A 22,199-nucleotide genomic window follows, 5' to 3' on the forward strand; every position below is an offset into this window, starting at 1 on the left:
CTGGGCTTCTGGTAACCTGGTACCCAGACTGGGCTCACAGCATCTAGGCTGGACTCACAGCAGCCAGGTCAGGCTCACAGCATCAAGGCTGAGCTCCGGGTACCCAGGCTGGGCTCACAGCACCCAGAGCCCACCCCCAGCCATCCTCACCCCTAGGAGCTCCTATTCTAGGAGCTATTTTAAGTTCAGAGTTCAGTCTCTGGGGGAAGGTGGCACTCATGCCATGTCCCAGCTGTGCCTGGCAGGACTGGGATAATGCCAGGCTCAGCTTGCTGTGCAGTGGAGAGATCCCAGCCCTTGCCCTCCAGATCTCTTCAGCACCTTCCATGGATGGTTTCTCCAGCTTTGCAGATTTTGGCATCTGCTGTGATGGCTGAGCAAAGAGCAGGGGTTTGCTGAGCCCCCCTGTGTGTCATGGGGACAGGACTGCTGTGCTGCAGCCCCCACAGAGTGATGCCAGAAGCCCTGGAGGTGCTGGGGGTCTGCAGGACTCCTGGGTGTGACACCTGGAGCAGGGACCAGCACCCCGACACCCACCTGTGCTTAGGTGCCACCGTTCCTGCCTCAGAAGGGGGGTGCCCAGCCTAACCCACTCAGGGGGCCCCCAAAGTGCCTTGGGAGGCCCCTCTCAAAGTGCCTTTCTCTGTGAACTTCAAACCTGTCTCTTCCAGGATATTTTATTAAGAAAGTTATACAAATGTTTAAAGATATGCTTATAATAATTAATAAAATGGAAAAGCTTTATTTAAAGCCAGAGGAGACTCTCCTTATTCCTGAACCGCCTCCCTGGGTAGGGCTGGGGATCCCCGGTCCCACTGTGACCCAGGGGTGTCACACCCTGAGCCCACCCAGCAGTGGCACAAAGCGGGAGCGGAGCTGAGATGATTTTATTAAAAGGGGTGTCCTGAGGAAGCAGCAAGAGGCACCTGGAGCAGCATTTCCCCCCTGGCACAGCCACGCCAGCGGCTCAGGGGCTGCTCCAGCCCCATCCCTGAAGCGCTGCGCAGGAGCGGGGTGGGGGTGGCAGGACCCCCCCAGTGTCCCCAAAGGCACTGTGTGAAGAGGGGCTTGGTGCAGGGCAGCTCTGGGCAGGAGGGCAGGGGTCCTTGTCCCCAGCTTGTCCCCTCCCGCAGTAAGTCACCGGATCGTTCCCATTCCAGTCAGGATGAACCTCCTCGAAAAGCAGGGAGGGGGAGGAAATGCCAGCACCCCCCCGCTGTCATCACCTGGACAAAGGTCCCTGAGAGCCAGGGCACAGCCACCAGCCGAGGCCAGTGGCAGCATGGCGAGTGCTGGCCATGGGGTCCCTGTCCCCAGAGCGGGGCCAGCCCCGAGGGCCCCCAGCAAGTCCTTGGGTTCTGCATCCCACAGAGCACGGGGACAGAGACAGACCCAGCAGAAGTGACAGCAGCTTTTCCAGACAAAGGAGCAGGAGGTGGGACACGTGTGCCACCACCTTGGGGGGCTCTAGCCCCGGCCCAGCAGGGGGTACACCATGAAGTAGCCCAGGGTGGAGCCCGCGATGGCCCCCAGGAAGATCCAGGCGTTGTAGGACATGACAGCCAGCATGACCATATAGCCCAGCACCACCTGCACCACGTGGAACAGCGTCTGGCCCACGTGGAACCAAAACCACCTGGGGAAGAGATGGGAAATGCCATCAACGAGGGGCTGGGGCAGCTGGAATCGCCTCCCACCCGGAGCCTGGAGGGGCCAGAGGAGAGTTTGGGCAGCAGGGAGGGGGTGGGGGCTACAGACAGCAGCTCAGGGGGAAATCCTGCTCCAAAATCGATGAGGCTGGCAGTAAGAGCAGCCTCAGGAATGAAGGATTAAATACAAGAGGAAAAATCCAGGGCTTGGCTCCAAAGGAAGGAACTGCCAGGGCCAGGCTTGTGGGGAGTGAGTTGCTGCTTGTGCCCATCCCCAAACCAGCAGGACCCTCCTGCACCCACAGCGGCTCCTGGAGGGGAACACGAGCCTCGAGCCACCACCCTGGACATCTCCCAGAGGATCTGCAGGGGCCGGGCTGTCCCTGGAGCCACCTCCCCAGGCTGAACACACCCCCCTTCCCTGGCAGCCCTTCTCCCCTGTGTGCTGGCCATGGGGCCACAGAGCCACCCCTGAGCCGGCAGGTGGGTGCAGGGGGTCCCCGTGGTACCTGCCCTGCGCGGGGTCGCTGTCCCCCTCCTGCGGCTCGGTCAGCGCCTCCTGGCTGAGGCTGCGGGGCAGGGCCAGCAGCGCCCGCCGCAGCAGCACGGCCTTGCCCATCTTCACGGCCTCGTAGAGCACGGCCAGCAGCAGGATCACCAGCACCGAGAGCGCCATCCCTGCAGGAGACACAGCCCGACACTGCCCACGCCTGGGGACGGGCTGTGCGGGTGACAGGGCCACCCTGGCACGGGGTGTTTGGGAATATCCACGGGGGGGTGTGGAGGGCTCCTGGCACGGGGGGTGGGCAGCAGGGCTGTTAAATGTCAGGAAATGGTGTATTTAGCTTTTTAATTCACAGAATTAGGTTGGAAATGCCGTTTGAGATCATTAAGCCCAAATTGTGACCTCACCCAACAGCACCTTTGTCACCCAGACCATGGCACTGTGTGCCCCATCCAGTCCTTCATTAAGCACCTCCAAGGACACTGACTCCACCACCTCCCTGGGCAGCCCCTTCCAATGAAGAAATTTTTTCTAATGTCCAGCCTAAACTTCTCCTGGCTCAGCTTAATGCTGTGTCTCTTGTCCTAGAGAGCTGCTGAGAAACAAATACACAGCTTTGCATCCACTCCACAAAAAACGTGGAGTAAAAATATGATGTTGGGAGAATAATCAAAAACAGACAAAAAAGTGTGAAAGTGGCAAGCTGAGCCACTCCTGAGTGATCTGGGGGTTGGCAGGCTGAGGGGGCTTCACACAGCTCCCTGCCTGCTGCTTTTGGCTTGGGAGGATCAACCCCCGCCCGGGGCATGCCCAGGGCACAGCAGGTCCTGCCAAAAACTGCTCCAGGAGCCCACACAGCTCTGCAGGGAGTGGGGGGAGGGAGGGAGGGAGGGATGGACAGGGAGGGAGGGAGGGAGGGATGGATGGATGGATGGATGGATGGATGGATGGATGGATGGATGGATGGATGGATAGGGAGATAGGGATGGACAGGGAGGGATAGGGATGGACAGGGAGGGAGGGAGGGAGGGATGGATGGATGGATGGATGGATGGATGGACAGGGAGGGATAGGGATGGATGGACAGGAATGGATGGACAGGGATGGAGGGATGGATGTCTCAGCGCTGGCAGCCTACCTGTGGGGCTGTGGACATTCCAGAAGTCAAAGAGCAGCACTGCTGTGTCCGAGAAGTAGAAGGTCATCTGGAAAAGAGGCCAGGGAAGGGGCAGTGCAGGAGCCCCTCGGGGTGATGGGTGCCCACACTGCCAGCAAGTCCCTGCACCCCCACCCTGGGATGCTCATCTGGGGTTTCACCAAATGGTGCAAGTTCTGAAACGGGAAGAGGAACTTGCACAGACAATCACAGTCATGCTGACTGGGTTGAACTCTCCCCGTGATCTCCAGCAGGACAATTTCCACCCCCAGCAGCAGCTCCTGTGTCTGGGCTCTGACAAAAAGCCAGTTTACCCCTGTGACAAAGAGAGATGAATCCAGGACTTCATCCACGTGAATTTGAGGAGGGAAGGTCCCTGGGGGCAGGTGGAGGCTGAGGGGAAGCTGGTGGGCAGAGCCTCTGCTCCCCTCTGCCTCCCAGGGCAGAGAAACCTCCTGCACTGCCAGGACACCCAAAAACTCAACCACCAAGGCAGCCAGAGCCACAGGTGTGACCACCCAATGATGGGGACCAGGTCCAGGGGTGCCTCCCTGGCAGAGGAGCATCAATCCCAACACTGCCAGCACCTGCAAAGGCACCACCCCTCCTCCTTCACCCTGCTGAAACAGGAGGAGCAGGAATTGCTGTTGTGTAACATCAGCTGCAGAGCTCATACCCAGCTGCCACATCTTGCTCAAAAGGTGGAATTTTGCTGGGTTTTTCGTGCTCCCTTTGGTGAATCTCCCTAGGAGGTGTCTGTGGAGTCACAGCTGCTCCTCTCCTGCACAGATCCGTGTTTGGCTGCTCTTTCCTGCCTTTTCCAACACCAGCAGAGCTGACTGACAGGAGCAGGACCAGCCTCAGCCAGAAATACCATCCAATACCCCGTGGGTGTTCAGGCCACAGCCTGGCTCCAATTACAGCCCTCGGCCCTCCTTACCCACAGCACATTAGCACATGTAATTGGCTCAGCCTTTTAAGCCTCCTTTGGCCACAGATTAATGATAATTAGCCTTTAAATTGAGCTATTTCTCCTTCAGAGGCTTCACCCACAGGTGGTAGAAGGAGCAGGTGACAGTTTTAGGGATGGGGTACAGAAGTGATGGGCAGAATCAGAGTCATTAACTTTGGAAAAGCCATCTAAAATCAGAAATCCAAACATTAACCCAGCACTGCCAAGGCCTCCACTAAACCCTGTCCTCAAGTGCCACCTCTCTGTGTTTTTTGAACAATTCCAGGGATGTTGATTCCACCCCTCCCCTGGCAGCCTGTTCCAGAGATCCAGAAGATCCCTTTGCTGCTCCAGCCTGGGGTGGAGCCACATGTTTCTGGGTGCCCAGCGTGGGTGTGACACCAAAATAATGCTCCTTGGGCCAACAGCAATGCCACAGAGAGATTTCTTGGTGGGTGAAGGTCAAGAGGGCAAAATCCTAAAAATCCCTGCACTCCTCCCAATAGGGAAGAGCCACCGCTGGCAGGGAGATGTCCCAGGCTGAGGGATGTTGTTGAGAGGGAGGGGATCCTGTCCTCCCCCACCTGCCCAGGCAGCAGGGATTGAGGCTCCCAGGTGAGGCTGCGCCCAGCTCCTCCCCCGCAGGAATTCACACTGGGAAAAAAAAGCTGTTGGGAAATCTCCTGTGCTCAACGTGCTTTTAGGGCTGGATCCGCTGCAGTTTTTGGGGTTGTTCTAGCAAAACCAGTGGTGCCTGCACAGAGCAGTGCCAGGCTGCATCCCAGCCTGCTGCTCCAGTCCGACTGGGATGTCTGATCCCACACTTTGGGATAAAGCTGCCCTCCTGCAGCACCCCGACCCCGCTCTGGACAGTCCCAGCTGCAGCCCCACACTGGGGACACACCGGCCACGGGGGTGTCCCCAAACTGAGGTCCTCCTCGGGACTGGTGTCACCTTCCAGGCCTTGCTGCTTCAGGGGGCTGCTGCCAGCAAAGCAAGGGGGCTGGGAGCCCTAAACATCAAACAGAACCGTGGAATGGTTTGGGTTGGAAGGGATCCTAAAGCTCATCTTGTCCCAGCTCCTGCCATGGACACAGACACCTTCCACCATCCCAGGCTGCTCCAAGCCCTGTCCAGCCTGAGCCTGGACACTGCCAGGGAGATTTAAGGAGTTCTGGGGGGATTCATGGGGTTCCAGGGAGATTTAAGGGGGTCCAGAGTGGATTCTCGTGGCTCCAGAGAGGATTCAAGGGGATCCAGGGGAATTCATGGGGTTCCAGCTGGGGATTCATGGGGATGTGGTGGCAGGGGATGATCACAGGCTTCCAGGGACATTTAAGGGGTTCCGGGGGGGGGGGGGGGGGGAAAATTCACAGGGTTCCAGGGGGGATTTCCGGGGTTCCAGGGTGAAATCACGGAATTCCAGGGGGGATTCACAGGGTTCCAGAGGGGATTTAAGGCGATCCAGGGTGGAATCCCGGGGTTCCAGGGGAGATTTCCGGGGTTCCAGGGTGGAATCACGGGTTTCCAGGGGGGGCTTCCGGGCTTCCAGCGAGCTCTCCCGGTGCCGTGCCCGTCCCGTCCCGGGGCTCACCTGCATGCTGGCGGTGGCAGCGGGCGCGGGGCCCGGCGCGTCCCCCCCGGCGCTGCTGTCACGCCGATGTCGCAGCGATGTCGCGACCGCGCGGGGCTCCCCGGGATCTGTAGTGCGGGGCGGTCCCTGCTTTGTCCCCTCCCCGCGTCCCTGCTCGTGCTCGGCAGCCCTGGGCGCGTCCCGGCCCCTGCGCGCTCCGCGGTTTCGCTTTCCCTCCGCTCCTGGCTCCGTCCCGGGGCCGGGGTTGATCTGAAGCGCCCGAGGGTTTTTCTGCTGGTCCCCCCCTCGCCCCCGGCTGCACCGCGGTTTGCACTCTAAAAATGCTGAAACATTTTTTGGGGGTGCTCACCTGGAGGGGAGAAGCTCCAGGGAGAGCTCAGAGCCCTTCCAGGGCCTAAAGGGACTCCAGGAGAGCTGGAGAGGGACTGGGGCCAAGGGATGGAGGGACAGGACACAGGGAATGGCTCCCACTGCCAGAGGGCAGGGATGGATGGGATATTGGGAATCAGGAATTGTTCCCTGGCAGGGTGGGCAGGCCCTGGCACAGGGTGCCCAGAGCAGCTGTGGCTGCCCCTGGATCCCTGGCAGTGCCCAAGGCCAGGCTGGACAGGGCTGGGAGCAGCCTGGGACAGTGGGAGGTGTCCCTGCCGTGGCAGGGGTGGCACTGGATGGGATTTAAGCTCTATTCCAACCCAAACCATTTAGGATTCTGTGATTTTATTTTCTTTGTCGACAGGCAGGACAAAGGAGAACTTTCCTTCCAGCTGTGACTAGAAGCACACAGATGTTCACTCCATGCTGGGACATTCCAACCATCCCCATTACACCTGGGAACAGGGAGTGATGAGCTGGCCCTGCCTCAGTTTCCCCAAGTGCCAGCAGGTGCAGATGGCCACAAAGGCACCCAGTGCTACAGTGCCTGGCTCTACACGACAAAAATCCTTCAGTGAGGTAGAAACTCAAAACAGAGGCAGAATTTGGGGGAGATTAACATTTTCACCCCTTTGCAGCACTTGGTGCCTGGCTGGGAGGGAGGTGCTGGAGCAGCACCACACTGGGCTCTCCCAGGCTCAACCAGGGCCACTTCCCAGCCCAGTCCTGGGCAATCAATTCTCCAACCATTTGTGCACTTGACCCTGGCAAAGAAAAGCCCCTTTCCTTCCCCTTTTCCCAAGCTGGCACTAGTTTTGCTCCTTGTTTTTTTGTTTTTTTTTTTTCCTTACAGACAGTTCCCAGTGATTATAATTACACAAACCTCCCCCAAGCAGTCATTAAATCAGCACCTTCTCATATATAATATATACATATATAATATATATATATATAATTTATAGAGAAATGACTTTTGTAAACAATATTCCCCTACTCCAGAAGGAAGTGGAGTCCGGGGCATGACACAGCTCCAAACACAGAGCTCGGAACCGGCAGATCTGTGGAGCAGGTGGGAGCCCTGTGCCACCCCCAGCATCCACTTGTCCCCGTGGGGATGGCTCTTGGGTGGGGACAGAACCAGCTGGCTCGGTTTGGGTGGCACCACTTTCAGCTGAAGCAAACTGGTCCGACTGTGAAACCAAACTGGTGCGAGGCGTCGCCGTTGTGGAAGACAGCCAGGTCCCGCAGGGGCAGCAGCCACAGCTGCTCCGTGCTGAACTGGAAGATGGTGTCGGTGATGGAAGACTCGTTGTCCAGCTGAAATGACCACCAGGGACAGCTGAGTGGCACCAAACCCCTCAGCTGGAGCTCCCTTGGCTGCTCCTTGTTGCAGCCAGTCTCCATCCCCAGCCCTTCTGGCTTTTCCAGGGTGGTGACCTCCCCCGTGTCCCCACCCCATCCCTTGCCACGTCCCAAGACCAGGAAGCTCCTTGGGCCCGGGCAGTGGATGTTCTCCATCCCCGCCCCACCGTGTGCAGCCTCATCCCTCCGCTCCATCCCAAACTGCGGGGGGTCAGACACTCTCCAAAGGGCTCTCCAAAGGTCGGGAGCCTTTTCCAGGCACAAAGGCTGCGCAGGGCCAGGCTCACCAGGCAGCCCTGCAGGCTGGCCGCATAGCTGTGATCCCGGGAGTCGGCCAGGAAGCGGATTTCCTTGTCGGGCTGGGGCCGGCCGCGCTCCGGGGCCGGTCTGCAGGAGTACGAGACCTTCTGGGTGGCGCGGTGGCTGTGCAGGCGCAGGAAGCGGAGCTGCACCGGGCTGGCCCCCGCGTATTCCAGCTGCAGGGACAGCGGGAGGGAAATCCGGGATGCGGGGGCTGCTCCACGGGGGCTGTGCTCCCCTCAAGGCTAAACCCTGGCAGGGTCCAGCCGCTGTTAAGCACTGGAGTTCCTCGCAGAAGGAGGTGTCACATCCCTCTGCACACAGCCAAGGGACCCGAGTGCTGTCCCAGCACTGCAGGGTGGCACTTGGAGACCCCCGACCTCAGCTCTGTGTCCCCCTTGCTATTCCAGCCGGGCACTCACCAGGAAGCCCCCGGGCAGGGTGCTGAACCACTCAAAGGTGTTCTCAGAGCTGTAGGTGCTCAGCCAAGCCTTGATGGGGACCTGAGGGGAGCGGGGACAGTTGTCACGCTGTCCTAGTGGAGGATAGTGGCACTGACAGGGCAAGGAGCCAGCACAGAGCCCCTGTGTGTCCCTGCAGCCTGGCACACACCGTGACCAGGATCCTCCCTCCAGAGTGCTCCGACAGCTCCCTGCCGGGGCAGTGGGCACCACAGCAAGGGACTGGGCCCCCTGTCCCCCTCCAGCCCCACCAGCCCTTTTCCCCACCCACCTGAGGGGTCCCTCGGGGCTGAAGCTGCCCCATGAAAGCCACCCCGTACCTGGTTGTGGACGGGGGCGATGCAGGTGTCCCCCCCAGCTGTGAAGTTGCAGAAGGCCCTCAGTGCATCCTGGGGGCTGCCCTGATTGGGGTCGATGTAGTATTGCCCTGGAGGGAGGAGAGGAGAGCCCTGGCACCCAGGTTTGGCAAAGGGAGGGTGCCACACGGTGCCATCCCACCCCAGCTGGTGGCCTGGCTGCCAGCCCGTTTCTCCAGGGATGCCCACGAAGCCCATCTGACCTCATTCCCCAAAATCCTCATTCCCTCTTTATTTCAAAGAGCTGCCTGTCCCTTCACAGGCTCTGGAGACCAGGCCAGGTCCAGGGGAGCCCCCATGCCCCTGGTACCATCGGGCAGGCCGGGGTGAGCCAGCAGCAGCTCCTTGCAGGTGGTGGCTGGGTTGGTTTTGGTGCCATTGGGATGCTCCACGAGGGCTTGGAGCTCCCGGCTCAGGGTGTCCAGCAGAGCCCAGACCACGGTGTAATTCAGGTGGTTGGAGGAATAAATGAGGTGCTGAAAGAAAAAGGAGGGGACATCACCAAGCTGACCATAGATCCCCCCACCAGGAGCATCATCGGGTGTTGAGGAAGGGGATGGCACGTGCAGGGGACAAGGACAAGCGTGGGCGGAGAAGGAGTAGCTGGATTTTCATGGTCCTGGTGCACAGGGGACCTCGGAAGCAGCAGGACATGGGACAGCATCGCTGGCAGCCCCTCCCTCCTGGGCAAGGGTCACTCACCTGCAGCTCCTCCTGGGACAGCATCAGTGCAGGCCCGCTGGGACCAGGGGGGCCAGCCAGACCCTGGGGGACAATGACAGCGCTGGTGGCACTGGCTGCTGCCCACGAGCACCTCAGCAGCTCCTCCACCAGCGCCAGCAGCTGGACATCCCCATGGAATGCCAGCATGGCATGGCAGGGCCTCACTGCCACGTTTAGGGGAGTGAGGGACCCAAATTTTGGGCTGAGGGGCGTTTGTGGCTCTGCTTACCGGCATTCCTGGTGTGCCCCGGGGGCCTGGCAGGCCCGGGAAGCCTCTCAGCCCCTGCCAAAGGAGGAGGTGGAGAAGGGAAGGAAAGCAAGGTGGGAGATGCTGCTGTGCTGAGCTGCACCCCCACGGGCCCCCTGCACCCCCGGAGTGGGAAGGAGGGAAGGGATCCCATGGCAGGGCTGATCCCACTCCAGCTGCTCCCCACTACTTACTTTGGGTCCAGACAAGCCCTGGAAGGAAAGGACAGGACCAGGATAAGGGGGAGGCAGGTCGGATCAAAGCTGCATCCCTGTGGGGTGAGGAGTGAACCCCAAACCTGCGGGAGGGGGAAGGACTCACCGGTGTCCCGGGAATTCCAGGGTGTCCCTGTGGGCCAGGGGGGCCAGTGTCACCCTGCAAGGACAACAGAGGAGCTCAGGGCACTGCACAGGACATCCCCCAGCCCTGAATCCTTCTACAACCCAGCCCCTTCCCCAGGTGGATTTTATATGGAAAAACAAGAAATTCACCCCAAATACTCATCTCAGTCCCTGACATCCCTCTCCACCCTGCCCTTACCTGCTTTCCCTTGGGTCCTGGCCTCCCAGGGACACCGTGGGGTCCTGGCTTGCCCTGGAAATGTGGCAGGATGTCACACAGGGTGACAAGGGGACAGGGGAGAAGGAAAAGAGCAAAACCTGTCACTCACCTTGAAGCCATCGTCCCCTTGCTGGCCCAGGTCACCCTTGCTGCCCTTCTCGCCCTAGGAGAGAGTCAGGGAGAGCTTTGGTGGCAAAGGGAAGGACAGAACCCCCAGGACAGCAGTGTGGGTGGGGAAATTCCCAGTTATGGCTGGCTGCAAAACTTCTGGAGCAGAACCCCCCAAACAGCCATCCTTTTAGTTCCCGAGAATTCACTGCACCCACGTGGCTGGGGACAGAGGCAGCAGGAGGGATGATCAGCTCCAAACTGAAAGGATCATCCCAGACTAAAATATCTCTCAGGAAAACCTTGGAAGTTGCCAGGAAACACTTGGAGAGAATAAAGAAGATTCTTCTGAAACCAGAAGCAGGGGAAAAATCCCAGCACAGCCTCCTTTCTGTCAGCTCTCCCAGGAGCTGCTCACTGGGCTGACAATAAATTTAAAGTTTTAATGATTCCCAAGGTTTCATTTTCCTGAAGGCTCTGAGCAGCTCCCCATTGCCTGGGATGGGATGGGATGTGCTCAGTTTTTCCAGCCAAGGATCCATCAGGAATGGCACAAGGGAGGTCAGCTCGTGGTGCATCAGCATCAATGCTGAGAGCAGGGATTAAAAGGCACCACACAGCTGCTTGCAACTCCAGGAGGAAGGAAAAACTGCAAAAGGACCGGATTTGGGAGAAAATCTAAAGGTTCCATCTCCCAGCACCCGGGGACATGGTGGCCAACCCTCAGAGAAAGATGGTGCAGCCATCAGGGTTCAAAAAGAGGGGAATAAGGGATGGCATTCAGCAAACTAAATGCCACCCTATGCCCAGCGTCCCTGCTGTGCCTGGCACGTGTCCCCTACCTTGTGTCCTTTCGGTCCGGGGTCTCCTTTGATGCCCTTCAGCCCCGGGATGCCCTAAGAGAGGAACGTGGAACTGCCTCACCCTGCGGCTGAGCTGCTCCTGTCAGCCCCTGGCAAGGAGGGCTCTCCTCACACCTGAGGATTCTGAGGATTTCAGGCAGTTTTGGAAGCTTTGAGGCATTTTCTCATTGTTTCTTTGATTTTTGCTTTCAGGACGATCCCTCAGCAAAGCCCATTAAAAATGCACTGGAGGTGCCTTGGATGGCTGAGAATATCCAGCTTGTTTTTTGTGAAGTTACCAAAGTTGGGCTTTTTTTATTTTAAGCAGAGAAAAAGCAATTTCTAGTAATTAAAATGAGTGTTTGGATCCTTTTTGCCGGCTGCAGTTTGTCCCTCCAGCCATGCCAGCTCTCTGGGAAGGGGGCACAGTCCCACCAGTGCTCAGCACTGCCTGGCATCAGACACATACCTAAAAGAAGGATTTGGCTTCCCGAACCACATTTTGGGAATGATGTGATTTGTCTGACTGCACACACCCTCCTGGGATGTTAATTTGGGAGGAGAAGACAGGAGAAGATGGATGAACCATTTAAAAACTTCCCTCATCTCATTTTAAACAGATCCCTGCTTCGGGGCCCTGCAGAGCCGGGTCACACAGTGGGGTCAAACGGGGAGCAGCCAGCACCCCAAAACCCCACACTGATACTTACATAGAGTCCCTGGGGTCCCTGCGGCCCTGGAAGTCCTTTGTCACCTGGGTGGCCCTGAAATGCAAAGGGAGAAGCCCTGGCTGTGCCCAGGGTGATGCTCCAGGGCAGGGAGAGCAGCTCACGGGGGCTGCAGGTGTGGGAGATGCCCCTGTTGGGCTGGGAGGCTCTGGGGGGACAGAGCCCTCAGTTATCATGGTTTATTCTTTTCCAACCCGGGGCTCAGGCAGGTGGGAGCACCCCCCAAACTGCCAGGGGGGCAAGGCAGCCTGACAAAGCCACCTACCTTGTGTCCCCAGGGACCCCGCGGGGGCTGCTGGCCCATCTTGCCTCGCTTGCCCTGGGGACCACAGATGAAAGACTCACAGGTAGCTCCAAACTGATCCAGACACCCCTCATCCCTCCGGGATCCCCTCTCCAGGGATTCCGAGCCCCCAGAAATCTGGGATCACCCTGCAGGGCCTGCACGGGCTCCAAGGAGCAGCTCCCTGCCACCCTCGTGGGGACAGCAGTGCCATTTACCCGTCTGCCAGCTTCTCCTGGGACCCCTTCGTCCCCTTCCTGCCCCACATCGCCCTGGGGGAAGAAGAGAGGGGGGATGTGGGTCTCCAACAGCTCAGCCACATCCCAGGACCGGGGAGGAGGAGATGGGGACAGAGCCCAGCAGGCACTGAGGGATTCTGGAGATGGGCACCAAGAGCTGGGGAGGCCCCTGTGCCCCCCAGGGCCACCTGAGCCAGGCTGGAGGCAGGATCTACCAGCCCCTCACCCAAAAACCAGCCCAAGGCAGCCCAAGAGCATCCTGTGTTTGCCAGGTGGGGAAAAGCAGGTCCTCCTGGGCAATTCCCAGTTTTCTCTCCATGGTTCCCAAAGGGATTGAACAGCTCAGGCTTGCCCACCCCATGCCCACTGGGCAGTGCCCCTCAGGTGCCATCCCCAGGGGAGCACTTTGGGGGTACCTTATCTCCTTTGCGGCCTTTCCGTCCTTTAGGACCAGCTTGTCCAGGAGACCCCTAAAATCCCAAAGGAGAGGGAAACCCCGCTGTGAGGGCGCTGTGCCAGGGATGCCCCTCCTGGCTTCCCTCCCTGCCTCGCCCCAGTGTGCACAGGGGGATGCTCTAAGCTGGAATCTTCCCTTTGGGATTTTCTCTGGAGCAGGCTGGGCAGAAGGGGGCTGTGGGAGGGTTCAACAGGAGCAGGAGATGGTGCCTGCATTGGACTTTTACACATCCAGGAGATGCCAGCATCCCACAGCCTCTTTCAGGAAGAGCCACCAGGGCTCCATCCCACTCCTCACCATTTGTCCTGGTTTTCCTGGCTCGCCTGGCTCCCCTTTTGCACCCACCAGGCCCTAAGAAGGAAAACAGAATTCAAGGCAAATCCAGAACTTTGGGTTATTCAGATATTTGGGTTATTCCGTGAGGGACCCAGATCTGGGAAGCTGGAAAAGCTGGAATGGGGCAGAGAGGAGCCTGCTCACCTCAGTGCCACTCGGCCCGGTGGCTCCAGCTTCGCCCGGTGGCCCAAGAGTCCCCTGAGTTCATTCAGGGACAAAACATGAGGCTGGCACCAGGGGAAGGCAGGAGGGCACAGCTGGGGCTGTTGTCCCCAGGGAGAGCTGTGCCAGGGATGGCCCCTGCCCGTCCCCGTGGAGCACAGGCGTTACCTGCCGGCCCGGCTGGCCCTTGGTGCCCACCACTCCTCTGGCTCCCTCGTGCCCGCTGTAGCCCCGGAGCCCAGGGGCACCTGCCAGTCCCCGAGCGCCCTGTGAGCCCTGCGGGGCACAGAGATGGGGACACTGCTCAGCCCCATCCTCAGCAGGGCCCGAGCAGCCACCCCTCAAGGGACTTCATCTGCACTGAGCTTTGCAAATCGACCTGGGGTTTATTGCACAGCAAATCCCCCTGGGGTTTATTCCACAGCAAATCCCCCTGGGGTTTATTCCACAGCAAATCCACCCAGAGTTTATTGCACAGCAAATCCGCCCAGAGTTTATTCCACAGCAAATCTACCCAGAGTTTATTCCAGAGCCTGGCCTCTCCCAGCAAATCACCCAAGCTAAAGGCTTGGAGCAACCTGGTCTGTGGAAGGTGTCCCTGCCATAGCAGGGGATGGAATCTAATGAGATTTGAGGTCCCTTCCAACTTAATTCTGGGATTCTGTACGGGCATGTCTTGCCCGGGCAGAGCAGCACTGCAGAGTGGGAAAACTGGGATGCAGGTGGGATTTATCCTACAGCTGAGCTCAGGGCATCCATAACACATCTGGGGCTCTCTGTCATGACCATAATCCCCATCCTGGGGCACCTCACGTGGTCCAGGCACTGGGCAGCTCCCGGATCCACACGGACACCTGTGGATCTGCTCCAAGGAGGGGGAAATCCAGAGCCCTGGAGCTGCCTCAGGCAGCAGCAGCAGCGCAGTGTTACCTGTGCAACAGCCCTGGCACCTTGGCACGGCTTTTAACAGCTCTATTAAAATTCCTTTGGGGAGCTTTAGCTGTGGGAAACCCAAGGAAGCAGTGACTCAGTCCCAGAGCCGGGAGCCATGGCCAGGCTGGCAGAGCTCACTTTGCAGCCACTCCTAGGGTGAGATACATCCCAAAACGCCACCAAACCTCTTTCCCAAGGGAATTTTTGGGGGCAGGGCTGGTACTCACCACTGGGCCAGGCTTGCCACCATCTCCCTTCGCTCCGTCATCTCCGGCCTGTCCCTGTGGGGACATGGGGGCTCAGGAAAAGCCCCTCACCACCGTGTCCTTCACCTCTGTGGGGACTTCGAGCATCCTGTCCCACATCCCATGCCCCGCAGGCCAAGACGGCACTGGGAATCACGTGGGAGTGAACAGGATTCAGTAGGAGGAACAGGTTTTCCATGAGGCACCACTGGGTGCTGGAAAATGTCTGATTTTTGGGGTTTAGGTACTGGGAGTTTGGGGTTTTAGGGTCCTGGGAGTCAGTGCTGAGGTATGAGGTGTGAAACCCCCTCCTCAATTCTGAGCCCCCAGCCTGGCCAGTGGAGGGGCAATAAATCCTTTGGGTTGTACTGGGAATAGGGAAGAGCTGGAGAAGCCTTTGGCAATTCCCAGTTCTGCAACATTCCAGGCATCAGTACCTGGAATCCTGCAGCCCCAGCAGGTCCATCCACGCCTCGTGGCCCTGGATCTCCCTGGGAAAGGAGGGGAAACAGCTGTGTCCATGGAAAACCCTTCCCTGCCTTGCTGGCTCTGCATCTCAGGCAGCAAGGCAGGGCGTGTCCCATGGCAGGTCCCCCTGTCACCAGCCAGCCCAGGACATCCATGCAGCCAGTCCCAGCACATTCCCACTGGGAAATGTGGGAATTTCCCACATGGGAATTCCTTGGGAAGAGGCCAGAAAAGGGAGTTTGACCTGGAGATGAAGGGTTGGAGCCATCATCTCTCTGTACCTTCTCTCCCTCGGGACCGTCGAGCCCAGGAGGACCTCGGAGTCCTGGCGGCCCCTGTTCAGGGCACAAGCAGAGGAGCCCGGGTCACTCAGCCCTGCCAGTGCTCCTGGTCACAAAAATGTCCCCTGCCAGTGCTCCTGGTCACAAAAATGTCCCCCACCAGTGCTCCTGGTCACACAAATGTCCCCCACCAGGTCTGGGACAGAGATGGGCCCTCCCCAGTGCTCCTGGTCACACAAATGTCCCCTGGCAGGTCTGGGACAGAAATGAGCCCTGCCAGTCACACAAATGTCCCCTCACCAGGTCAGTGACAGAAATGTCCCCTGCCAGTGCTCCCAATCACACAAATGCCCCCACACAGGACCAATGACAGAAATGGGGCCCTGCCCAGTGCTCCTGGTCACACAAATGTCCCCTGGCAGGTCTGGGACAGAAATGTCCCCTGCCAGTGCTCTCAGTCACACAAATGTCCCCACACCAGGTCTGGGACAGAAATGGGACCTGCCAGTCACACGAATGTCCCCTCACCAGGTCAGTGACAGAGATGGGCCCTGCCAGTGCTCCTGGTCAAACAAATGTCCCCTTACAGGACCAATGACAGAAATAGGGCCCTGCCAGTGCTCCCAGTCACACAAATGTCCCCCCACCAGGTCTGGGACAGAAATGTCCCCTGCCAGTGCTCCCAGTCACAAAAATGCCCCCACACAGGACCAATGACAGAAATGGGGCCCTGCCCAGTGCTCCCAGTCACAGAAATGTCCCCTGCCAGTGCTCTCAGTCACACAAATGTCCCCTCACAGGACCAGTGACAGAAATGGGGCCCTGCCAGTGCTCCCAGTCACACACACATCCCCCCCACCAGGTCTGGGACAGGTGGAAAGGGGACAGGGGACATGATCTGACTTACAAACCATCCTCTGGCTCCAGCAGGTCCTGCAGCTCCGGTGACACCGCCCTGGCCCTGGCACACAGAGGGGGACCTGTTCCCAGCCTGGCAGGGGCTGGAATGTGGCTGGAGGCAGCATTACCCCAAACCGCCCCACAAACCCAAACCATCCTTTTGTGCCAGCAAGACCCAGTTTTGGTGTCGTGCCTGTGAGACGTGAAACTCCCCAGTTATGGAGATTTGACAATTCCTAGGGCTTTCTGCAGCTCCCAGAGCCCAAGGTTTGCAGCAGGGGTGAGTGGCCTCCTTGGCACCCATCAGCCAGCCTTTGGGGACATTGCAGGGTGAGGTAGCCCAGCCCCAGATGTACTTGCCAGCAAACCTTCTCGGCCCTTCTCTCCCTTCTGGCCTTTCCCTCCAATTTCACCTGTGGCAGCTCCTGGACCGGGAATTCCAGGAAGGCCCCTGGGGCCAGCATTGCCCTGCTCAGGGATGGAGACAAGTGTCACCACAAAGAGAGAACAGCAATAAACGAGCTTCTGCATGGAGGTGAGCTGTGTCACCCTCTGGCCAGGTGGCACAGAGAGCAGGTCACCCTGGGCTGCTCCTCAGCCATGGGGACACCCCTGTCCTGCTCTGTCCCCACCGTGGAGCAGCAGAGGTTGAGCAGGCATGGGGTGTTCTCGAGGTGCTGGAAAGAGGGACAGGGTTAGAGACACCCCTCACCTTCTGCCCCCGCAGTCCTGGCTCGCCCGGGTCTCCAGTGTCACCAGTGTCACCCTGCCCGGGGGGAAATGCCCACATCAGACACAGCAGCTGTTCCCCAGCCCCATCCCAGGGTGGGTTAAAAGCTGGGCTTTAATTTCCATGGGCTTCTCCACCCTCCCTTGGCTGGGATTTTGATGCTGGGCAAGGCATGGCCTCACCTCCTGTGCTGGGAGACCACCCCAGCTGTGACCCCCCTACCCCAAAAGTGAGCGGGGACAAAATGCTGAGCACACCTTGCCCAGCACGGGGACCCCAAAGCATCAACCCCCGGTTCCATGGGAGCATCCCAGGCTCTGTGGGACAAAGCCATGGCATGGGCAGGGTCCAGGGGCAGCGCCTTTCCCATTGCCATTCCCTGTGGGGACAATCCCACACGTACCTCCTTGCCTTGCTTCCCAGGCCGTCCTGGTGGCCCCTCTGTCCCCTCGTCCCCTGGCTCCCCAGGGCTCCCTCTGATGCCTGGAGCTCCACGGGTTCCTGCCTCTCCCTGGACAGGATGAAGATGACCAGGATGATTCTGGGCTGCCTTTTCCAGCTGAGCCTTTTCCCATACTGGGAAAACCCCATTTTCTTATGGCCCCCCCCGCCATGGCCAGCAACGCCAATCCCCAGGCACGAGGATGCTGGTGGGGGGGGGGATTCAGGTGCCTGTGTGACCCTGCAGGAATGGGGTGAGCCCAGCACCACCCCCAGCATCACCCCCAGCACCCACCTGCTCACCCTTGGGCCCCAGCTGACCCTCTGCTCCCGGTGGTCCTGGTGGTCCCTGTGGAGGGAAGACAAGCCCAGCCCTAGCACAGCTCATGGGCCCAGCTTTAACCTTCTGGCTTTTTTGAGGATCAGCAGCTTGCTCCCATCCTTGGAACAGGGAAATGAGCGGGGGAGGCTGGAGCAGCCCCATCGGGGTGGGGACCCAGCTCCCGGCTGTTGTACCTGCTCCCCATCCAGCCCGTGGACTCCGGCTCCCCCGGGATCTCCCACCTCACCCTGCAGAGGACACAAAGTCAGGACAAGCAGCCGTGGTGGTTCTCTGTCTCTGCAGCTCCCCGAGATGTAAATCCCCATCCCACAGCAATGGGCCAAACTGGGAGCGGTGCTGGCCCCCACAGCCCTGGGGAGGTCAGTGGGCTGAGCCCGAGGCTCTGGGCAGCTCCCAGGGAAACCAAATCCTCTCCTTTGTCCTCACCTTCTCTCCTCTCATCCCTGCAGGCCCTTCACGTCCCTTTGGACCTTCCCGGCCCTGGGAACAAACACCCCACATCAGCAGAGGGGCTTGGCTCGAGCTCAGGAGCCTTTGCAGTTCCCCAGCGGGGTCTGGGGTGTCCTGACACACCACACAGGGAATCCCTGCTCCAGCTCCTCAAGCCCCCTGCAGCAGCTTCCCTTTTCCTTCCCTTCCTGCAGCTGCTTCGGGGAGCTCCCCAAAGGTGCTGCTGCAGCAAAATCCTTAATGCCTGTCCTCCTGAGAGGATCAGTGGAGGGCTCCCAGCAGCACTCACCGGGTAGCCAGGCGGGCCAGCAGCACCAGCTGCTCCAGGAGCGCCTCTTTCCCCGCCCAAGCCAGGCTTCCCAGGAATGCCATCCAGCCCTCTTGTGCCAGGAACACCCTGCAAGGCCAGAAAAGCCCCTTAGGCCCCCCAAAACACAGCTCCGGGAGGGCTGAGCCGGGGAAAGCCCCGTGGCTGATGCAGCTGGGTCACCTCGGGGTCCAAAGGTGCCACCTGCTCCACATGTAGGACATTGCTGTCCCCACACCCCACTTGCCACCACCCACACACGGGGTTTGGGGTTCCCTGCCCCACAACCACCCCAGGGATGAAGATGCCCTGGAGTGGGCACCTGTTGAGTTTTTTAGGGTTTTTTTTTGCCCTAGGGTTGGGATTAAATGTGTGAGGCAGTATTTCTTGTTTGGATTCAGATATTTATATAGTTCTTATCTATATTATAGTCTCACAAACTGTGAGTTCTATAGTACTTCACTCTAACAAATTAAAAATTGAACTGCATTTCTCTTTCTACAAGGTTTTTTAAGGATAAACTGTCTAATTAAGAAATGACACTTAAATTATTTTTACTTTTAACCTAATAACAAACCACCTGTGGCCTGCAATGTAGACTTTTTAATCTAATTACAGACTACTACTTAAACCTGTGAAGAAGAAGGACCAGCCTCTGCCCTAAAACCTCCATCTTGCTTTATATATATTACTATATATATAATATATAATATATAATATATGAAATTTACTATATCCTAAAACTTTAGTAAGTTCTCCACTACATGATATTACACACTTCTATTCAAACTCCACCCCCACAATCCCAGTTCTGTCATTCCATTCTGGAAGCTTCCCCACGGCCTCAGGTCAGTGCAGAGTTCTCTTGGGGGTCAGTGCCTGGCAGCACAGAAAGTCTGGAATTCCCAGTGACCAGGGTTCCTACAGATGTCCACCCTGTGGGACATGAGCCCAGCCCAGCAAGGCGCAGCTCTGCACTTACAGGCAGCCCTGGGAGCCCTCGAGGACCTGGGTCACCTGTTCTGCCCTGGGAAAAGAAGGATGTTCAGCAGTGTATCCACGGAACGGGGCACCAGGGAAGTGGGATCAGGGTGAGGCTTTGCTCAGAGCAATCCCCATGTCTTGGGACCATCTCAACGGTGTCTGTGCTGCATCAGGACAGAGCCCAGCCAGCAGGGAGTGGGACCAGGGTCCTGCCTGCTCCCAAAAAGGCTTTGGGATGGATCCGTGCTGCAGGCAGCACAGGGGGTGTACTGCAGGTCCCACATCCATGCAGAGGGATTGGAGCAGCCAGGAATACAGGGAGCAAGGAGAGCCCTACCTGGGAACCCGGAGCACCACGAGGACCAGGGGGACCTGGCAGGGCCTGGGGGACAAGAGCAGTGTCACCAGCAGTGACAGAGCCCTGGCTGAGCCCCCTGCCAATTGAACTGCAGCACTGGCAAAAGTTCCCCATGGCAAAGCTTTCCCATTTCCCCATTCCCAGCCCAGCAGGGAGAACTTGCCCGGCGCTTTCCAGGGGCTGGAGCTGCCCAGAACAGCAGCAAACAGTGCTTACCTTTGGACCAGCTTTTCCTGGAAATCCTGGTGGACCTTGAGCTCCCCTTTCTCCCTGTTAGGAGGCAAGAAAGATTTCCTTTCCTCTGTATGTTTTAACGCAAAAACCTCATTAAAAAGCACAACAAAACAAACAAAATCCAGCTCTGAGAACAATCTGGAGGTGTTGGGGCAGAGGAGGTGCTGGAGTGCCAATGGTTCACCTGCTGTGGGAGACAGATCCAGCTGTTCTCCTCCCACCATGGCTGGTGGAGGCTATGGACACCTCCAAACCCATCCACTGGCTTCAAACGCATCCCAAAAATGCTTCCAGTGCTGGAGTGGGTGTCCCATCCCTACCTTGTCTCCCCTGCGTCCCAACCTCCCACGGTCTCCAGCAGGTCCAGGATAGCCCTGGGAAGAGCTGAGGGTTAGGAGGCAGCTGGGGCTGCCTGGCATCTCTGTGTTTTTGGGAGAAGGTGGCTGAGGGAAAGGCAGGAGCTCTGGGAGGACGGTGGGTGCCCAGCTGGAGGCTGCTGCAGCCTCCTCCCAGTCTGGCCACCGCCGTGTCCCCTCCGTGGGCAGCTCCATCACTTACATAGGTGCCCACAGGTCCTTGTGGCCCCTCCAAGCCGGGCTTCCCAGCCAGCCCCTGGCAGGCAAAACAAGAGAATTAGCAAACCCCACTCTGGGGATGCAGTCAGGCACCCTCCCTTTCTCAGTGATCCCATGGGATGTGAGGAGCCCTTGGCCTGGGTCCATGGGATCCCCCCAGGTTCTCCCCAGGGCAGTCTCTGGGGGCTGTGCTCCACCATCACTCCCCAGCCAGCCCCCCCCAAACCCAGCTCTCACCTTTGGGCCCGAGCAACCCGGGTCTCCATCAGGTCCAGGCTTTCCTGGAGAGCCCTTTGGGATTATTTGGGGAGGAGGTGTCAGTCAAAGGCTGAGAGCAGATGAGCCCCCCGAGCCCTCACTGCTGCCCCCAGCTCATGGCCAGGGGTCACCTGGGCCCAACAGGGTCACAGGGGGCAAACTCGGCCTTCGTGGCTGGTCCTGGTGGCTCCTGCACACCGGCCCCCATGGCTGGCAGGGCTGTCACCAGGGAAGGTGACAATCCTTGCTCCCAACATCACCACCAAGCCCAGCTGGGTGCAAGCTCTCAGGGAGGAGCTGTTCCAGCTGCAGGAGCTGTTCCAGGTCTCCATCCCAGGTCACTGAGCTGGAGGGACCCACCAGGATCGAGTGCCACCCCCTGTCCCTGCCCAGACCCCCACCAACCCCACCCTGTGCACCCCTGGCAGCGCTGGCCAAACGCTCCTGGAGCTCTGGCAGCCTCGGGGCCGTGCCCATTCCCTGGGGAGCCTGGGCAGTGCCAGCACCCTCCCCCTGAACCTGTGCCACCCTCTGCCACTGGGATGTCCTCCCAGGACCCAGAGGCAGCTCCTGCTCAGCCACGGAGGGTTTCCATGAGCTGCCATTCCCCATGGACACCCTGCCAGGCTCAGGGAGGCTGCACAGTTCCTGGAGCAGGCTGATTCCTTGGGGGAATGATTCTGCTCTTCCCTAGCCCCAGTTATTTCCACCACTGAGGCTTTTAAATGTGTTTTATCAACCAGCTAAGATCAGATCCTACAGATGCCCTGATTCCCAAAGAAAGTCCCACATTCCCCACCAGCAGCACCAGCCCCACTGACATCCCACCTAGAAAAACACACAGTTCATGCAGAGGAATATTTTTTTTTTTCCTTACTATGGATCCAGGAGTTCCAGCATGCCCACGGGCCCCTGGCAAACCAGCAAATCCCTAGAGGGAAGGGCAGCAGAGGAGCCATGGAGGGAGGGAAGGAGAGGAGGATGGAGAGACTCAGCCCCAGGTTTGAGCCCCACCCAAAGCACAGGTGAAGGGCCCAGCCTGGTCAAGGCAGCACTGGGGCTTTTCCTTCAAATCCAGCTCCTGGATTCCTCATGGAATCACTACAGCTGTGAGTGGACAGACACAACGCCCACTCGTGCCCCAGACACTCTGTGTGATGCTGGCAGCACTCAGGTGTGTCTCTGACCCAGTTTTCATCCTCTTTTTTGAGAGGAGCACCAGATTTTTATTTTTTAATTATTTTTTTAATTTCAGAGCAAAGATAAATATATGATATCCTGCAGAAGGGAAAACGTGCT

At 58.5% G+C, this 22,199-nt stretch overlaps 3 protein-coding genes across 5 annotated transcripts in view; 1 reads left to right on the forward strand and 2 right to left on the reverse strand.

Moving 5' to 3' along the window:
• Positions 1–750, forward strand: part of NIBAN2 (niban apoptosis regulator 2) — a 30,923-nt gene extending 30,173 nt beyond the window's left edge. Inside the window, exon 15 of the mRNA XM_053996593.1 lies at positions 68–750. The gene's annotated coding sequence lies outside the window, so the exon portion shown is untranslated. The remainder of the gene's footprint in view (positions 1–67) is intronic.
• Positions 714–6,298, reverse strand: SLC31A2 (solute carrier family 31 member 2). 3 transcript variants are annotated; one of them, XM_053996596.1, is made up of 4 exons: positions 6,206–6,298; positions 3,293–3,359; positions 2,159–2,327; positions 714–1,636 (listed from the first exon to the last, which is right to left on the reverse strand). In XM_053996596.1, the coding sequence occupies exons 2-4, from the start codon at positions 3,357–3,359 to the stop codon at positions 1,468–1,470; spliced, it is 405 nt and encodes a 134-aa protein (XP_053852571.1). In that variant the 5' UTR covers positions 6,206–6,298; the 3' UTR covers positions 714–1,467. The 3 variants fall into 3 exon arrangements, with proteins under 3 accessions (XP_053852571.1, XP_053852572.1, XP_053852570.1); XM_053996597.1 differs by lacking the exon at positions 6,206–6,298 and adding an exon at positions 5,857–5,940 and having other exon boundaries at positions 2,159–2,370; XM_053996595.1 differs by lacking the exon at positions 6,206–6,298 and adding an exon at positions 5,857–5,934.
• Positions 6,299–7,150: 852 nt separating this feature from the next.
• LOC128817884 (collagen alpha-1(I) chain-like) overlaps positions 7,151–22,199 on the reverse strand; it is an 83,482-nt gene continuing 68,433 nt past the window's right edge. Inside the window, exons 33-69 of the mRNA XM_053996787.1 lie at positions 21,778–21,831; positions 20,880–20,933; positions 20,626–20,679; positions 20,388–20,441; positions 20,050–20,103; positions 19,813–19,857; positions 19,474–19,518; positions 18,474–18,581; positions 18,161–18,214; positions 17,908–17,961; positions 17,687–17,740; positions 17,354–17,461; positions 16,933–16,986; positions 16,581–16,688; positions 16,228–16,281; positions 15,321–15,374; positions 15,009–15,062; positions 14,554–14,607; positions 13,562–13,669; positions 13,376–13,429; positions 13,193–13,246; positions 12,855–12,908; positions 12,418–12,471; positions 12,182–12,235; positions 11,899–11,952; positions 11,189–11,242; positions 10,348–10,401; positions 10,218–10,271; positions 9,999–10,052; positions 9,872–9,889; positions 9,660–9,713; positions 9,410–9,472; positions 9,018–9,183; positions 8,672–8,778; positions 8,313–8,393; positions 7,878–8,066; positions 7,151–7,545 (exon numbers count right to left, since the gene is read on the reverse strand). Of these exons, the coding sequence (XP_053852762.1) occupies positions 7,396–7,545; positions 7,878–8,066; positions 8,313–8,393; positions 8,672–8,778; positions 9,018–9,183; positions 9,410–9,472; positions 9,660–9,713; positions 9,872–9,889; positions 9,999–10,052; positions 10,218–10,271; positions 10,348–10,401; positions 11,189–11,242; positions 11,899–11,952; positions 12,182–12,235; positions 12,418–12,471; positions 12,855–12,908; positions 13,193–13,246; positions 13,376–13,429; positions 13,562–13,669; positions 14,554–14,607; positions 15,009–15,062; positions 15,321–15,374; positions 16,228–16,281; positions 16,581–16,688; positions 16,933–16,986; positions 17,354–17,461; positions 17,687–17,740; positions 17,908–17,961; positions 18,161–18,214; positions 18,474–18,581; positions 19,474–19,518; positions 19,813–19,857; positions 20,050–20,103; positions 20,388–20,441; positions 20,626–20,679; positions 20,880–20,933; positions 21,778–21,831 (2,592 nt within the window). The 3' untranslated portion in view covers positions 7,151–7,395. The remainder of the gene's footprint in view (positions 7,546–7,877; positions 8,067–8,312; positions 8,394–8,671; positions 8,779–9,017; positions 9,184–9,409; positions 9,473–9,659; positions 9,714–9,871; positions 9,890–9,998; positions 10,053–10,217; positions 10,272–10,347; positions 10,402–11,188; positions 11,243–11,898; positions 11,953–12,181; positions 12,236–12,417; positions 12,472–12,854; positions 12,909–13,192; positions 13,247–13,375; positions 13,430–13,561; positions 13,670–14,553; positions 14,608–15,008; positions 15,063–15,320; positions 15,375–16,227; positions 16,282–16,580; positions 16,689–16,932; positions 16,987–17,353; positions 17,462–17,686; positions 17,741–17,907; positions 17,962–18,160; positions 18,215–18,473; positions 18,582–19,473; positions 19,519–19,812; positions 19,858–20,049; positions 20,104–20,387; positions 20,442–20,625; positions 20,680–20,879; positions 20,934–21,777; positions 21,832–22,199) is intronic.

The sequence above is a fragment of the Vidua macroura genome, chromosome 21, assembly GCF_024509145.1.
Source record: "Vidua macroura isolate BioBank_ID:100142 chromosome 21, ASM2450914v1, whole genome shotgun sequence".
Taxonomy (NCBI): Eukaryota; Metazoa; Chordata; class Aves; order Passeriformes; family Viduidae; genus Vidua; species Vidua macroura.